Source organism: Leucoraja erinacea, chromosome 31 (genome assembly GCF_028641065.1).
Source record: "Leucoraja erinacea ecotype New England chromosome 31, Leri_hhj_1, whole genome shotgun sequence".
NCBI classification, from domain to species: Eukaryota; Metazoa; Chordata; class Chondrichthyes; order Rajiformes; family Rajidae; genus Leucoraja; species Leucoraja erinaceus.
In genome coordinates this window covers 10,781,864-10,798,572 of record NC_073407.1, presented here as the reverse complement: position 1 = coordinate 10,798,572, position 16,709 = coordinate 10,781,864, and the positions used below count along the sequence as shown (strand labels likewise).

The following is a 16,709-nucleotide window of genomic DNA, read 5'->3' as shown; positions in this document are numbered from 1 at the left end:
GTCAATTCTCAGTACCGTTCCATTACATGGTGTTTTAAATTGAAAGATATAGAGCACAGAAACAATCTCTTCGACCAACCGAGTCCACGCCGACCATCGATCACCGAGCTTCTTCTTCGTCCACGTTCACCTCCATTCCCTACACATGAAAGGCAATTTGCAAAAGCCTATTAAGATACAGACCCTCATTTCTCTGGGATGTGGGAAGAAACCCACACGGTTACAGGGAAAAAGTACTAACTCCACACAGATAACAACTGAGGTCAGGATCGAAGGAGGGTCTCTGGAGCTGTGAGGCAGCAGCTCTACCAACTTTTGAGTTTTCAGCTGTTAGTCTACGGACGTGTACCCCTGGTCCAACGGCTGAAGTCCAGGAGAAGCTTTCTCAGCCATGTCCAGACCCTAATAGCACTACGGGAAGAAACCAGACTCCAACTATGGACAAAAAGGCTTGAGGACGACCCCCCTCCTACTGACATGGGTATCCCTCCTTTTGAAGCCCTCCCTCCGGGCTCAGAAGCACCATGGGTCCAGTGGAAGACGCTCAACCGCCTGAGAACAGGAACAGGGCGATCAAAAGCTGCCATGGCCAGATGGGGCTATGAAACTGGCCAAACCACCTGTGAATATGGAGAAGAGGACCATACAATGCAGCACTGCCTCGTCTGCCCCCTACTACCCAACCAGTGCAGCCCAAAGGATCTTGCAGTGTTCAATAAAAACGCAAAGGACTGTGTAAAGGAATGGCAAACTGCCATATAACCAACCAGCTTCAAAGACACGAAAAGAAGAGTGAATGGAATTCCTTGATTGCATTTGGGATCCATTACACAGAGGGTGTTTTTTGTGGGATGATCTACCAGAGGAAGCTGTTGGGATGGGTTCAGTTACAGTGTTTAAAAGATATATGGATAGAAGGGATTATGGCATGGTAGGGATGAGCTTGGCTGGAGGGCCTTTCTTAGTGCTGCTTAACTCTGACACTTCAGCCGCAGAATTGTATTTTGAAGTGTTTGCTATATTAGTATCAAGTTACCTGGTTAATCAGTACCAGGCTATCAAACTAGTTTTGACCAGAGTAGGGATTTTAATTTAAAATAAAATCTGAAATCTCAGCGACTGGCAAGTTGTCCTTTTCTACTGCTGGCAGCAGCTTAAAGCTACAACATAATATAAAATCATTATATTTATAAAACCACATGGAACTCAGGAATTTCTCCAGTGGCACAGACATGTAATTTACTGAAATATGGGCCTGGAATTTACTGCTGAACACAGTCATTTATTACTCCCACAGCATCTTAATGTCATTGCTAACCTAGATATTTTGGCTGTTTAAAATGTGTCACATTTTCTTGATATTATTCCTTTTTTTCAGCACCCATCCCCAATCTCCCTCTTAAGCCTTAATTCACACCCCCTTTAATATCCATGCCTCTGCTTCACAAACAGTCCTGCTCAATATCCCTGCCTCATTTGTCATTCACTCGCTCCCTTTCCCTCACAATTCTCCTCCAACCTTCTATCCCAGCCTCTCCACTCTGTAGCTGTTAGCCTCATGTGCTCTCCCTGAGGCTGGCCCTGGCCCTTGCTTACCGTTTCCACAGTAGTTCTACAATGGACAGTCATCTTTCTCTCTTTCCCCCCCGTTGGTGTATCAGTTGTTGCGTTGCCTGAAGCCTATAACCCCGATCACTTCTAGGGAACCTTGGGAAAACTCTTCAGCCGCTTGTCCAACGCTCAGCTTGTATGCCTGCATACGTTACACTTAGCCTATGCAGCAGAGCTGGATCCTGACTTGGATCGCATCTACCTTGACTGTGTCCTGTGTGCCCCACATAAACAATATTCATGCATAATCACCTCTACCCCCCTCAACTAAAGTATAAGCAAGCCATATTCACCCCTGAGGGACTGCCCAAAGAAAGATTATTATGAAAATTGCTATGCCAATTAGAATTGGAATATTTTAAAATGTAATATATGATACATTTCAAGAAGGAAAAAGAGCAATTATGTTTAATTCATCAAATATTTTAACATTATTTTACGGAATTCAGTTTCCTCAATTTTCCCATCATAAGGCAATAAGGTTTCTTGAATGCTGCAGGGAAAGGATTCTTGACCTTTCCATCTCCATTCCCATTCTGTTCCTAGCTGACCTGCAAAGCTACTTGGTCTGAACATACTATTAAGTTTGATTATGTAGCTAGCAAAAATCAAATTTTGATTTTCAAAATTTTACAACTGTGCACAAAAGCTGAGAACTTGATGTAAATGTTTAATTCTTGTTGTTTTTCTGCTCCAGAGACAGGTAGTTATATCTGTGAATACTGTGGCAAGCGATACAAGTATTACACTCCTTACCAGGAACATGTGGCTTTGCATGCATCATCTGGTAAGTATGATATTATAAATCTAAATTCCCCAACCCTCTTTTCACACGATTATCTTTAGAAAATGATTTTCTATAACACGAGGTTTCTTGGGAATGCAACTATCGTTTTGCAACTGTGTGTAGGCAGGAGAAATGCCTTGAATTATATTCCCTGCTATATTTTAAAAAACATATCTATGCCTATTTTCATCAAGGTTTGTCCAGTCCTATCCAAACCTTTTAGCTGAGCCATTGCAGGGAAATACTTGCTGTGTCATCTATGTAAAAAAAAAAAAAGACACAGTGCCGAAGTTACTCTGCTCGTCAGGCAGCGTCCCTGGAGAACATGCACCTCAACCTAAATCGTTCCTTGTTTCTGCATTTTGTCTGCTCTACTGCGATATCTCCTCGAGGTGTGCCTACTTAAGAGTTTCTTCTCCTCTTTGATTGGAGGTCTGAGCCCCTCCCTCATTGCTCCTCCCTCTGATTCCAGAGGCTGAAGAATGGTCCCGACCGGAAACCTCACCTATCCATGTTCTCCAGAGATACTGCCTAACCCCTTGAATTACTCCAGCACTTTATTGTGTGTGTTTTTTTTTTGTTGTAAACCAACATCTGCAGTTCCTTGTTTCTTCATGTATGATTCACGCATAAATAGCACAATTGGACATAAACTAAAATATTTTTTTCCATTTCTTGGCTCTGGGTTAGTATATGGAGATTTATGAAAGTTCTAGAGTAACATCCTTGTAGTTTTGTAAAGTAAAAGACTGTTTTCTATATTCTCTGCTTGACTGGTGTGGTTAATTGATTTAATTGGGCAGCTTCTAGAAATGGTTTAGCAGACAGGTGATCCATATGTGTTCTATGTGACTGGGAACTTGAGTTTCAGGAAGTTATCTTGTCTGCTATATGACAATTTGCCGTCAATTTTCAGTAAATGATCCGTCTACACTCGGTTTTGCTTCAAAGTATATATTTCGTGACAGGAACAATATTTCTCAAAATTTACAGATGCAGAAAGTCCTCTTGTCAAAAGAAATGAAGCTAAACTGCCAAATGCCTGTGAAGAAAACAATAGCTCTCAGAATTCTAGTGGTAAGTATAAGATGCTAAATGTATGCATAGTGCATTCCAAAACTTGAACGATTAATCTATTTTAAAGATACAGCATGGAAACAGGCCCTTCGGCCCACTGAGTCCACGCTGACCACCGATCACCTGTTCGCACTCATTCTGTTATCCCACTTTTGCATCCATTCCCTACACACTCGGTTCAATGTACAAAGGCCATTTAATCTATAAACCCATTTGTGTTTGGGTTGTGGGAGGAAACCGGAGCACAAGAGGAACCCCATGCAGTCACAGAGAACGTGCAAACTTCACACAGACAATACCCGAGGTCAGGACCGAACCTGGGTCTCTGGCGTTGAGGCAGCAGCTCTACCAGCTTCGCCACAGCTGTGCCAGAGAATGTCCTCATCATGGGCAGCTGTTTTCACAGACATTGATTTTTTTTTTTTGGCTTTGGAAAACTGCACTTTCAAATCAGAATTGAATATTTAAGCACAGCATTTTCTCATTTTTGCTTGCAGGTTTAAATTTTGGGGCTTGTAATTTAAATTTCTTTCCTTTGGCAGGCATTTCTACAGGTTAACATGAAATAAGCCACTGGCTTAACATATCCCCACCCCCTCAACCACAGTTAGTAATGGAGGAGCAGTCAGGAAGAATTTCCTCTGCATTGTCTCTGTGAGATTTTACTCCTTTCACTATGCAACATCCGCAGTGCCATTACCTCTTCTGGAGAGGCAGTGCAATTGACAAATTAGTCAGCAACAAATGTTTTGCAGTCACAAGGCTCTCAATGTTTCTGGTCCTCATACTGTTGTCAGGTAGCAGCCTTGAATTTGCAATGCAACAAAGTGAAGTGCATGTTTTTAACTGTATGCATATTCACTAGTGACCTGTAAGTATCCCATGCAAAATTAGAAAACCTTATTTCTGATTCACTGATCATATCAGTGATTCATATTTAGCATTTATAGCAAAGCCATGGCAGTTAATAGGTTCTGTGTGATTAATGAAATGTCAACGCCTGTAAAATGCACTAATTTCCACAATGTTTACAGGTGGTGCCAGTGTACAGAAATCAGACCCTCCTTCTGTAAAAAGTAAGTCTGATTTTATCTCTGTAATTGGTGCCTGTACTAAATTTTAAGGAAAGTCTGACAGTTAAAATGGAAATAACGCATATAAAAAATGAATACCGTTCTTGAAAGAAATGAACTTGTGCAATGAAATTAATTGTGCTTCTGAAAATTTATGGAACTTGCATTGTAGATTTATGGATATATACCACAATTTATGGAACTTGCATTGTTTAATGTTTTTCAGATGGTTCTACTTGTCAGACCTGTGGAAATGAGCACAAACACTGTACCTGCTTAAGGCAACAGGCACATAATAGCCGAGCTAGAGGTAATTCATAAGGTGTTGTACCATTTTGAATCATTAATGTCATTTTTGTGGAGCTAAGCCTTTGATGTATGTACTTGGAGATACGGCTTGGAAACAGGCCTTTCACACCTATGTAGCAATGACTGAGATACAGTATCTTCATACAGTGCATTCAAAAAGTATTCAGACCCCTTCACTTTTTCCACATTTTGTTACGTTACAGCCTTATTCTAAAATTTATTAAATTCATTTTTTTTTTAATCATCAATCTACACACAATACCCCATAATAAAAAAGCAAAAACGGGCATTTAGAATTTTTTGCAGAGTAATTCAAAAGAAATAATTGAAAAATCACATTCACATAAGTATACAGACCCTTTACTCAGTACTTTGTTGAAGCACCTTTGGCAGCGATTACAGCCTCAAGTCTTTGGGTATAATGCTACAAGCTTGGCACTCCTCTATTTGGGTAATTTCTCCCATTCTTCTCTGCAGATCCTCTCAACCTCTGTCAGGTTGGATGAGGAGCGTCGATGTACAGCTGTTTTCAGGTCCCTCCAGAGATGTTTGATCGGGTTCAAATCCTGGCTCTGGCTGGGCCACTCAAGGACATTCACAGGCTTGTCACGAAGCCACTCCTGCGTTGTCTTGGCCATGTGCTTAGGGTTGTTGTCCTGTTGGAAGGTGAACCTCCGCCCCAGTCTGAGGTCCAGAACGCTCTGGAGCGGGTTTTCATCAAAGATCTCTCTGTACTTTGCTCCGTTCATCTTACCCTCGACCATGATTAGTCTCTCCATTCCTGCTGCTGAAAAACATCCCCACAGCATGATGCGGTATGGTATTGGCCAGGTGAAAAGTGGTGCCTGGTTTCCTCCAGACGTGACGCTTGGCATTCAGGCAAAAGAGCCCAATCTTGGTTTCATCAGACCAGAGAATCCTGTTTCTCATGGTCTTAAAGTCCTTTAGGAGCCTTTTGGCAAACTCCAAACGGGCTGTCATGTGCCTTTTACTGAGGAGTGGCTTCCGTCTGGCCACTCTACCATAAAGGCTTGATTGGTGGATTGCTATAGATATAGTTGTCCTTCTGGAAGGTTCTCCCATCTCCACAGAGGAACTCTGGAGCTCTGTCAGAATGACCATCGGGTTCTTGGTCACCTCTCTGACCAAGGCCCTCTCCCCCGATTGCTCAGTTTGGCCGAGCGGCCAGCTCTATGAATAGTCCTGGTGGTTCCAAAGTTCTTCCATTTAAGAATGATGGAGGCCACTGTGCTCTTCGAGACCTGCAATGCTGCAGAAATTGTTTTATACCCTTCCCCAGATCTGTGTCTCGACACAATCCTGTCTCGGAGGTCTACGGACAATTCTTTCGTCTTCATGCCTTGGTTTTTGCTCTGACGTGCACTGTCAACTGTGGGACCTTATATAGACAGATGTGTGCCTTTCCAAATCATATACAATCAATTTAATTTACCACTGGTGGACTCCAATCAAGTTGTAAAAACATCTCAAGGATACTCAATGGAAATAGGATGAACCTAAGCTCAATTTTGAGTGTCATAGCAAAGGGTCTTAATATGTATGTAAATGTGATATTTCAGTTATTTCTTTTTAATTACTTTGCAAAAAGTTTCTAAACCACTGTTTTCGCTTCTTCATTCTGGGGTATTGTGTGTAGGTAGATGATTAATAAGGCTGTAACGTAACAACATGAAAAAGTGAAGGGGTCTGAATACTTTCTGAATGCACTGTATTCACTGCGCATTTATGCAGAAGATAAACACAAAATGTTGGAGTAACTCAGTGGGTTCAGGCAGCATCTCTGGAGAAAAGGAATAGGTGAGAATCTCGAGATCCTTCTTCCTGAACCTGCTGAGTCACTCCAGCATTTTGTGTCTATCTTCGGTGTAAATCAGCATCTGCAGTCCTTAACACATGTTTATGTAGGATTTGTTTTGACTAAGGCATCCTCCAGTTGCCAAAGAGTTGGCTTAAATATCAAGGTAATGAAGTCAGGGACATATTTTAATCCAGCCCAGGGATGTGCACCTCACTGACTAGGCCAGCTTTATTGCCTTTTGCTGATAACTCTTGGAGATGGTGGGGGGCGTTTCCGTCTGTGTAGTGAATATTTGGCAAGTGCTGTCAGAGATTGCTGCACTGTATGTTGTGAATGGTATTTCCTGGAGCCATGGTGTGCATGTATTCATTGTGACTAAATACATTTGCTGTCTGCCAAACCGCTTTCCATATGTTATAATTGTGTGTCCGTAACTTGTATTAGATAAACCAATGTGTAGTTGTGATTGGCTGCTTTTAACACACAAAACAGTTAAAGAGAAAATACTTTGTCCTTTGAATTGCCAATCAAAAGTAGCTGGATGTCTTATGGAGCAATAAAACACAGATTATTTCTATGATTTTGCATTTGTTGGATTTTAATTTGATTTAAGCAAATAAAAGTACTGTGACATGTTACATTTCAATTTTTTTAAAGATTTTGGCCACATTATTGCAAAGCTTACTTCTGCATATTTAAATACTATTTTTTTTTGCTGTGGTGGATTTAATTTGTCAGCAGAGCCGTTTTTGTGCAGGAGATCTGCCACCTGGTTTTGATCGTTTTTTTTTACTTCAACTCATTTCCTCTTTGTTTTTATTAGTTCCGCCATCTATGTTGTCATCAGTGTGAAGGGAATTGGTTCAGCATCTCGATGCTGATGGTTGTACTGGCTTGCAAGCAAAGCGTAGAAACTTTAACGTGCTATTTAACGGTGGCGATGTGCTCCACAGAAAAGCTGGTGTGTTGGTCATGATTAAGGATTATGTTTTTGCAGTTTACATCTGAGAGCACTAGGGTTGCCAACAAAAACCTGAGGTGTATCAAATTTTCCAACTGACTGGTGTGCAGTACTCGCACGCTTATTGCAAAAGGTTTTTACATGGCTGCAACTGTCCATTGATTTTCTGAAATTAACTGCATCATTGCCAGGGATGTCACTGTGGTATATCCTTGCACTCATTTTACCCGATGGTTCCTTGGTCCTAGCAATCCAGTGCTGACAATAATTCTTCGTACCTAGCCTGCTGAATGACTAACAGAAGTCCCATCCATGCCTTGAGATGCAAGTAAAGTTAGAGCTATAGACGCAAAGTTGGCATCTCACCAATCTTGGCAATTTTCACTGCAGCATAGGTACCACCTGCTGCCAGATCCGCCCTAACCTCAGCTTCTGGGGTAAGCCAAGTTGGCAAAATGATTATTGGTACTCAAGGGAAAATTATGGATAGATCTCTTAGCAGCCCAGGTTGATATGTTTTTTACTAATAATATAGAAATGGGAATCCTGCCTGTAGCTTGCAGCCACAATCTCACCACATTTCCACCTGCCCTCCAAAAAAAAAAGATTTTGGCCGTATGTGCTTTAGGCTTCTAGATTTCTGCTTCCATCGCGTTCCTTTCACGGTGCTTGGGTGGATTTGGGGGGAGGTTGTGCGTCCTCTGCCTCCATGGATGGAAAGGAAAATTGGCATACCTCGTTACAATTTTATAACCATGTTTCCTTTTAGTTAGGGAATTCTATATGTGGTTGTTGGCAACCTTAGGAAGCACAATGTTCCCATAATGGCATTGATTTTATCATTTTGATTTTTATCTTTTTTGTTCCACTTAAGAGCAGTACACGTGTGGGGCATGTGGGATTCAGTTCCAGTTTTACAACAATCTAATAGAGCACATGAATTCCCACGCAGGTAAGTTTAATTTCTTTCCTTGACAATTATATTGGTTCACTCCATGTGAAATCTTTTTTACTATAAATAGGATCCAAGTCACATTTTCGTTCATCAAAAGTTGTTGAACTAAGATTGTTAATGTATGGTCCAGAATGTTGATGAACAGAGACCTAACAGTCCAGATTCATAGCTGCTTGTTCCCGATAACCTTCTTCTACTATGTGGAAAAACCTGACCGCTGGTCTCCTTTAAATCTCTCCCCTCTCACCTTAGACCTGTATGCTTGAGTTCCAGACTCCCATCCCCTGGGAGAAGGACTCGACTATCTCTCCCATCAATGCATCTCGTAATTACAAAAACCTCTAAGGTCACCCCTCGGTCTCCAGTGAGAATAAACCTAGCGTATTCAATATCTCCCTGTAACTAGAGCTGTATGTTTCAGGCAACATTATGGTAGGGATTTTCTGTACACTCTCTGTTGCCACTCCATCTGTCCTGCAATGTGACGACCAGAACTGGAAACAATACTCTTAACTGCAGTCAACCCAATATTTTGGTACAGCAGGAATATAACGTCATGATCCTTACATTTAATGTCTCAGCTTGTGAAGGCAAGCATGTCAAATTCTGCCTTTGCTCCATCACCACTTTCAGCAAGCTATTGACCTTCTGCTCTCACATCCTCTCTACATGGATGTGCTGGTCCGAAGAGCCTTTTTTTGTGCTGTACAATTCTGACTTTTATAAACTTTTAAAATAATTTTGTAAAGCACCCCATGGCTTATATAATCGGACTGAAATGAGTTTGGCAAAGGACCATGGAAGACAAACTATGGTTTGCTTGGTATTCATTATGATATTTTAAAATGTAAGGGACATTTATAAGCGACCTGCAATCTAAAGATCTACCTGGAGCCGCTTTTGCAGCAGGTCGTGTGATTTGGAAATGCTTTCAATCCTTCAGACAGAATTCCAGGCAACTACTAAATTAGTTCTGCTATAACGTGTAAGAGTTGCATTCCCAAGAAACTTCATTATAGAAAATCACTTTATAAAAGCAATTGTGTCAGTGGGGAAAAGAGGGTTAGGAGCGAGAAAGTTTCAAGCTTGTAGTAACTTATTTTACCACGCATAATTAAAAAACATAGAGGTATTTTCAATATCTAAGTTTATTTTTGTTGCTGCAAGCTAAATATACTAAAGGTTGTATGTTACGTTGCTCAAGTGTCAATGGAAGAGATTGTGGTCAATTTCAATGGCCACTTGTAGTTAAAGTAGTAGTTGTATTATTGTGAGGCAATGGTGTTGATTACTGCAGGGAGGCTGCATGGACGCATTATTTTCCATTACTTTTTTTCCCCGCCAATTTTCTTGTCAATTTCCATAATCGCATTATAACCAATTATACCCACATAATATAAATAGTTCCCTAATTTATTGATTATATTGTATCCATTTCATGTTCAGGAAACGTGAATTACAGTTCACAGAACTACCTGTGCTTGAAATAAATCTTCAAATCCTCTCCAGTCCTTCAACTTGTTAGGATGAAGAGTTCCTCCGCTTACATACAAGTGAAAGCAGTTGCCCAATTAATAATATTTAGGAGTAATTTGCAGATGGGGAGTTGATGAAAGTATTTGGAATATAATTAGTTCATGGTTCATAAAAACTATCCTGATTTTAAGAGCGTCTATTGTTGTATGACTGATGAATGTCAAAAAGTAGATGAATCGTATGATGATTTTAGCCATAATGCATAAATGAAAGTTTGTGGATTTATGTCCAGTTGGCAATGCACCGTTGCAGGTTGTGCCCTTATAAGGTAGCACAATGGTTACGTTGCTTGATCCAGAACCATGGGCTACATTAATCAGGGGCATGAGTTCAAATCCCACTGTTCGTAATTAACATGTCATTAAATAATTTGGAATTTTAAAAGGTCTATTATTCTCAGTAATAATATGAAGCTATTGTATTGTAAAAAATCATCTGATATCCTTTCGGAAGGAAATCTATTGTACTTGGTCACATCTATGTTAGACTCTGGGGGGGGGGGCGGGGGGGGGAACCATGTGGTTACCTCAAAACCACTGTTTAGAATAGACATATCCCTTAACACATTTTGTCAAAAATTACATTTTGGATATTTCGTTACCAATGGAAAATCTCTTGATGCATTTCAATCTCTTGAAATTTATTTCAATCTCTTGATCATTTTACTTATTCGAGTGATGCGGCTTTCACTGACTGGTCAGCATTGTCTATAGCTGGTTGTCTCATGAACAAAGTGAATTGTTGGGGCATCTTATGGGGCATTTGAGAATTGTCACATTAAACCAGAAAATCTGAGTGGCAAATTTCCATTCCTGAAGAGTATTAGTGAAATAAATTGAATTCTACACTTTAACCATGTAACTATTTAATTCCAGATTATTAAATTGAATTTAAAACGCCAAGTGCCATTATGAGTTGAAACTTGGAATTCCTGATTATGATTAAATCACCTGAATACTTATCCAACAATGTAACCACCCCTGAGGCTCCTTCCACTTTGGTCACCTCATGTGCAGAGTGTGCTATGTGGAGAACACAGATGTATTACATTGACACAAGATTTAGTCCTGATGCATGGTCCTGACCTAAATATCAACAATTCTTTTGCCTCCGCAGATGCTGTTCAACCCGCTGAGTTCCTCCAGCAGATTTTTTTTTGCTCCTGACTTGGTACAGCTGTTAGATGGGTGGTTTCCCTCCATTGAACCATTTCCCACAATGTGCCCATTGCCAGCTGCAGAATAAATGGAAAATGGGGGAGACCATTTATACTGGGAACAAAAGTAATCCGACGTGGTATGGTGCCCAGGGACGGCATGGTAGGGGAGAGGAGCTGTAGATTTCATTTTGGGCTCGGTGGTCATCGCAGCAAGTTGCACCAAGAATTTGTCCAAACAACTGAGACCACTGAAGTCGATCTTTTCATTCCACCCGACATTTAAGCCATGACTTTTCTTTTATTGTAGCTGATAATGAAAACAGCATAGCGATTAAACAAGTGCAATCACCACGGACGTCGACGACGACAACGACGACTACTACTGCTACTGCCGCCGCCGCCACCGCTTCTGCTGCTGCTGCCGCCACTACATCCACTACCCCTGTTGTTGCTACAGCTGCTGCTTCTCCAGAGAAGAAGAATGCCCATCGCCAGAGTAACTGCACAAATGATGGTATGTACACTCCTGAATCCCTCACATGAACATTTATTTACTTAGCGCACACATACTTGTGCACAACTGAATCCCCCTGTCATAGTATGTACAGCCCTGAAGTCTCCTATATGTATGTACGCTCCTTAAAACACCAGCAATGTTATGTACAGTTTTGAAGCCCCCTGTAATGTTATGCACACTGCTGAAGCTTTGGTGGTGTGTACACTGCTGAAGCCCCCTGTACTTCTATGTACACTCCAGAAGCTCCCTGCAGCTGTGTATACCTTGACGAACCCCCCTATGATGGTAAGCACCGTGCTCTTGCCCCCTGTGGCGGTATGTACTCTTGAGTTTTTAAACAAGGCTCAAAGAGGCTGTTTAATCCATTGAGTCTGAGCCAGTCTTTCTAAAACAATTTTGTCAGTCGCGTGCAGCCTTTTCCCTGCAGCCCTGCAAATTATTCTCAGCTCCTCTTTTAAAACCCAGTCTGATCAAACTTTAGCCACTTTTACATGCTATGAGTTCTAGATAATTATTTCCATTTTAAAAAGATTTTCCTCGTACTCCTGTCACTTGTCAAATTTGTACAACACAGAGACCATTCATTTGGCTCACCATGTCTGCACTGACCAACTGTCTAGACTAATCTCATTTAGTTCCACGGAATTGATCACCTGCATTCTGCAGTGCTTTCCATAGCCCATTTAGTTTGCCCAGAAATATAAAATGCTATGAACCCGAGAAATGATGCAGGATTTTGGTGAATGCTCCAAATACACTGGCTTGTGTAGTTCCCATCAAGATCACCTTCAGTTAGAAAGGTACTAAGGAAGGCTGTGAACATGATTGGCCTCATCTGAAATGGGTTTGTACCAAAACAATGTAGAATATCTCCTAAAGTCTAAAATTTGAAGTCAAATCTTTTTATTCTGTACTGCACTATTAATTTCAAATAAACCTATGGAATTAATTGGTATTCCCCGTCTTACTAACATTGTTCTATAATAATTGTATTTTACTTCTGTATAAGGCTAGATAATGTTATTGTCCTTTCCATTGTTTCACAGGCTCAACCTGTTATAGACATACGAAAAGAACTCAAGGGAGTTTTAGCCATCATTGTCTTTTCACGGAGGGCTTTCAGTTGATAATGAGAATTCATTAAGCTTAACCATCTCAATTATTCAAATTGCAACAGCAATATACAGATTGCAAAGCTGTCACTTTGGTGGGAAGTATTATATATTTAATTTTTATTTGCAGTGAATAGCTCTGTCCTTGAAAAAGAACGCCAACATGTTGCCGAGAAGTTGCTGAGGGTGATGTGCGCTGATCTGAAAGCACTTCCTGTGATTAATGGCAAAGACTTTGTGAAGCTTGCACAGACACTCGTGGACATCGGAGCACGTTATGGATCCTTCCCTGTAGGTGATGTCCTTGGGGATATGAACACTCTTGCTCTGAAACACCTACCCAGAATGTACAACCAGGTGAAGGTCAAAGTGACATGTGCACTGGGCAGTAACGCTTGCTGGGGGATAGGCGTCACCTGTCATTGTCAGAATGTGGGGTCGGAGTCTTTCTACATCCTAACAGCACATCAGGTGGAGGGGTTGCAAATTAAAAGGTATGTGCTGGGTATTAAAGAGGTCGATGGGAAAGAAACTGGTGAGCAGGTTCACCAGTGGGTCTTGAATGTCCTTTCAGAATTTGTCATGTCAGAGATGCAAACGATCTATGTCACGGATAGCAAAGTCAGCTCTGCCGCATTGTTGAAAGCTGGGATGTGCCTGCGATGTTCAGCCTGTGCATTGAACTCAACAGTAAGGAGTGTACTTAATGAAAGAACATTGCAGGCACAAAACATGCCAGAGGTTACTGAACTTGTGAGTAACTGCATACAGATAATGAGTTCACTGGAACAAGGAACTGGCACTCCAGAGTTGTCCAGCATTCTTGAAGGGCATCAGGCTCCTTGTTGTTGGAATTCTGTTGCAGACTCTCTCCTCCTCGTACATGACAAGTATGAACAATTACGAGAATTAATCAGCAGCAGAAAGGAACTCAAACACTTCCAAAATTGCAATAAAACTTTGTTGAGTAATCTTGCTGCCATTTTGACACCAGTGAAGCAGGCTGTAATTGAACTGAGTTGTGAAAACAAACCAACATTGCAGCTTGTGCTCCCAACCTACATCAAACTAGAGAAACTCTTCACTTCCAAAGCTAACGACGCAGGCAGTGTAAGCAAACTCTGCCACCTCTTTCTGGAATCTTTGAAGGAGAACTTCAAAATGGAGAATGCTCACAAAGTAGCAATGGTGCTTGACCCACACTCTAAGCATTTGAGGTCGGTGCCGCATTACCAACAAGAGGAAGTAATTAGTCGAGTGTGTGAAATGATTTCGGATATTGGGCAGTCTTGCGAAGATGTCGTTGAATTTCAGCCAGCGAGAAAGAGAGTGCGCGGGATTAGTGAAAACCCGAAAAACCCCTCGGAGGCAAATCGGGATGAACGCAAAGAGGAAGTATTTCAATATCTAAAGGAACCTGTGCCCAATAAAACAACAGATCTGTTTAGTTACTGGTCAAATACCACTCAAAAGCATCCCAAGTTAGCCAAACTTGCCTTCTGGCTTTTGGCTGTGCCAGCAGTTGGTGCGAGAAGTGGCTGTCTGAATAACCTTGAGACATTTTCAGGAAAGCAGAAGAAGCAGCTGACACCAGAGGTGATGAACAAACTAATGTTTCTGAAATCCAACCTGCAGTAGCTGCCTCTCTGACTGACACATTGGTGCTTTAAAGCAAAACTTAACCCAGGTGGTGAAGTCCGTTTTATTACATAACTTTTTTCTTACTGTGATCATTTTTGTGTCTTATTTCTGTGATCTACGTGGTATTTGTCGAGACGTTCTCGGTGAGCTGCCCCCTCCCCCGATGGCTCATTGGGCCTGTCCAGTGAGTGGTTGGACAATGCAGGCCAGGAATTTCCCAAAGTTGATCCCTGATCTGTACCCAGGAAATAACAGGATGGGTATCAATTGACTGTTTTTGGGCCATGCTATTATTAACCTAAGTAAATAGTTAGTGTTGTTCATTGAACGTGTTTCCTGGACCAAGGACATGGGCTGTATTGGTTGCACAGTTTGCAACACATTGGCTAATGCTACATTTTAATTGAAGTCACCAAGCCAGAATTGGAGCATGCATTAAGCTATGGAAAATCTGTAGCTTGTTTATTTTGCGCTTCCAACAGCCACCAGGGTCAAATCTACACGCCCTCAATCATGTTACTGTTGTCTCTGCCAATGCCCTGTTTGTGTGTACCAAATACGCAAAGGATAAAATGGTTTTATTCTCAACTGTTTAAAAAAAGGCAGCAGATAATGGGAGTTGAGAAGTCCGATTCCCAGCCAAAGTTCAAGTCTTTCACGGTTTTCCACTCTGCCTGTGTTCTCCTGGCTTTGTACTGATAACCACCTTTAACATGGGCAATTGTCTCTAATTGCAATGTTGCAGATGGTGCTGTTGTATATTACTTGTCAAAATCAGTGGAACTATTATCTTCTATATGAGATGTCTGCTATTTCAAAAGTGGTTATCTGACAGTCATTTATATTATTAAAATGTCATGTTCTCTGAATAGAAAGTTCCCAGACTATGAAATTTGATGTCCAAATTGATGTGGAACGATGAGAATTTAATATTAAATATTTATCAGTTCAGTGAGAGGAATGTCTGACTTTCAGATACCTGCTATATATATACATATAATATATATATATATATATATGGCAAAGATTGCTCAGTAACTGCTCCTTTTGAGACATGAAAGGGATGTGTTAGCAAATGTTGAACTTGTTTGATTTTAACTGGTTTTATTTTAAACTATGAAAGCCATACTCAACCAAATATGAAAATACAACAATCCAAAAACAGTGTGCCACTACTGACGAAAGTGTCTGGAAATCTTTGATGCGAAACATAACTGAACAAAATATCACTGCGCAGAGCAACTCTCTTCCATTCCCCATTTTGTACAATGCCTCTGGTTTGTAAATCCACTCCTAAGCCGATATCAAAACCAAAATAAATTTCCGCCGTTTGTTTATCATTAAAGCAAAGCAATGTATAGCATCAAAGGAGTCTATTGTGCCCATGCAAAACAAAAATAGACAATAGTTTGATCCCATTACATAGCGCTGTCCATGGGTCTGCAGGCACAGTTCTCAAGTCCTGATCTTTTTAAAACTACTTTCTGCTTGCCCCTCTCTTTCAGGCAGTGAACTCCAGATTATGGAAATATAATTCTCAACTCCCCATTACCCTATGATCTTACATAAGTGCCCCCCTAGTTATTGTCCTCTCTGCTAAAGGAAAGGAAATGTCTCGTTGCTGTTTATCCTGTCTAGGCCTCTAATAATTTTATGCACCACTATTAAATCTCTCTTTGTCTCCTTTGTTCCAAAGAAAACAATCCAGCAGAGACGGTCTCTAAATTTCAATTCTGACTTTGGCAGCTTTCTTGTTTATCTGTACTAAAGTTGGCTGAAATAAATGACAAATAAGTTACATAATTTACTGTAGTGTCTGCTGCCACGAGTACTCTTTCTACAACTCAATGCGGTATACTGAGTTGGTCTGTTCTTCCACTTGGTCATTAAGCCCTAGTGCTGAATTATCATCTTCCAATCTGATTGGTGATTCTATTCAAATATTACCCAGCAAGGCACATCTTATGTATTCAGAAGTCTTAATTTGATTATGTCTGTGCTCTGTGTGTATTTTCTCATGACTCTTCCAGTATTCCAATATGAAGGAACAGCACCTCGTATTCCGCCTGGGTAGCTTGCGTCCTGATGGCATGAACGTTGAATTCTCCCAATTTTGCTTGCCCTTGCTGTCTCCACCCCTTCCTTAACCCTC

The 16,709-nt window shown here is 40.9% G+C and overlaps 1 protein-coding gene across 10 annotated transcripts in view; it reads left to right on the top strand.

Moving 5' to 3' along the window:
• The window catches only part of znf618 (zinc finger protein 618), an 88,852-nt gene extending 72,492 nt beyond the window's left edge, over positions 1–16,360 (top strand). For 9 of the 10 annotated variants that reach the window (XM_055659917.1, XM_055659916.1, XM_055659920.1 and 6 more), the window contains 7 exons: positions 2,309–2,398; positions 3,392–3,475; positions 4,510–4,551; positions 4,775–4,858; positions 8,512–8,589; positions 11,595–11,801; positions 13,047–16,360. In XM_055659917.1, coding sequence (XP_055515892.1) covers positions 2,309–2,398; positions 3,392–3,475; positions 4,510–4,551; positions 4,775–4,858; positions 8,512–8,589; positions 11,595–11,801; positions 13,047–14,554 — 2,093 coding nt within the window. In that variant the 3' untranslated portion in view covers positions 14,555–16,360. The remainder of the gene's footprint in view (positions 1–2,308; positions 2,399–3,391; positions 3,476–4,509; positions 4,552–4,774; positions 4,859–8,511; positions 8,590–11,594; positions 11,802–13,046) is intronic. The other variant, XM_055659918.1, reaches the window with a different exon arrangement.
• Positions 16,361–16,709: the final 349 nt, after the last annotated feature.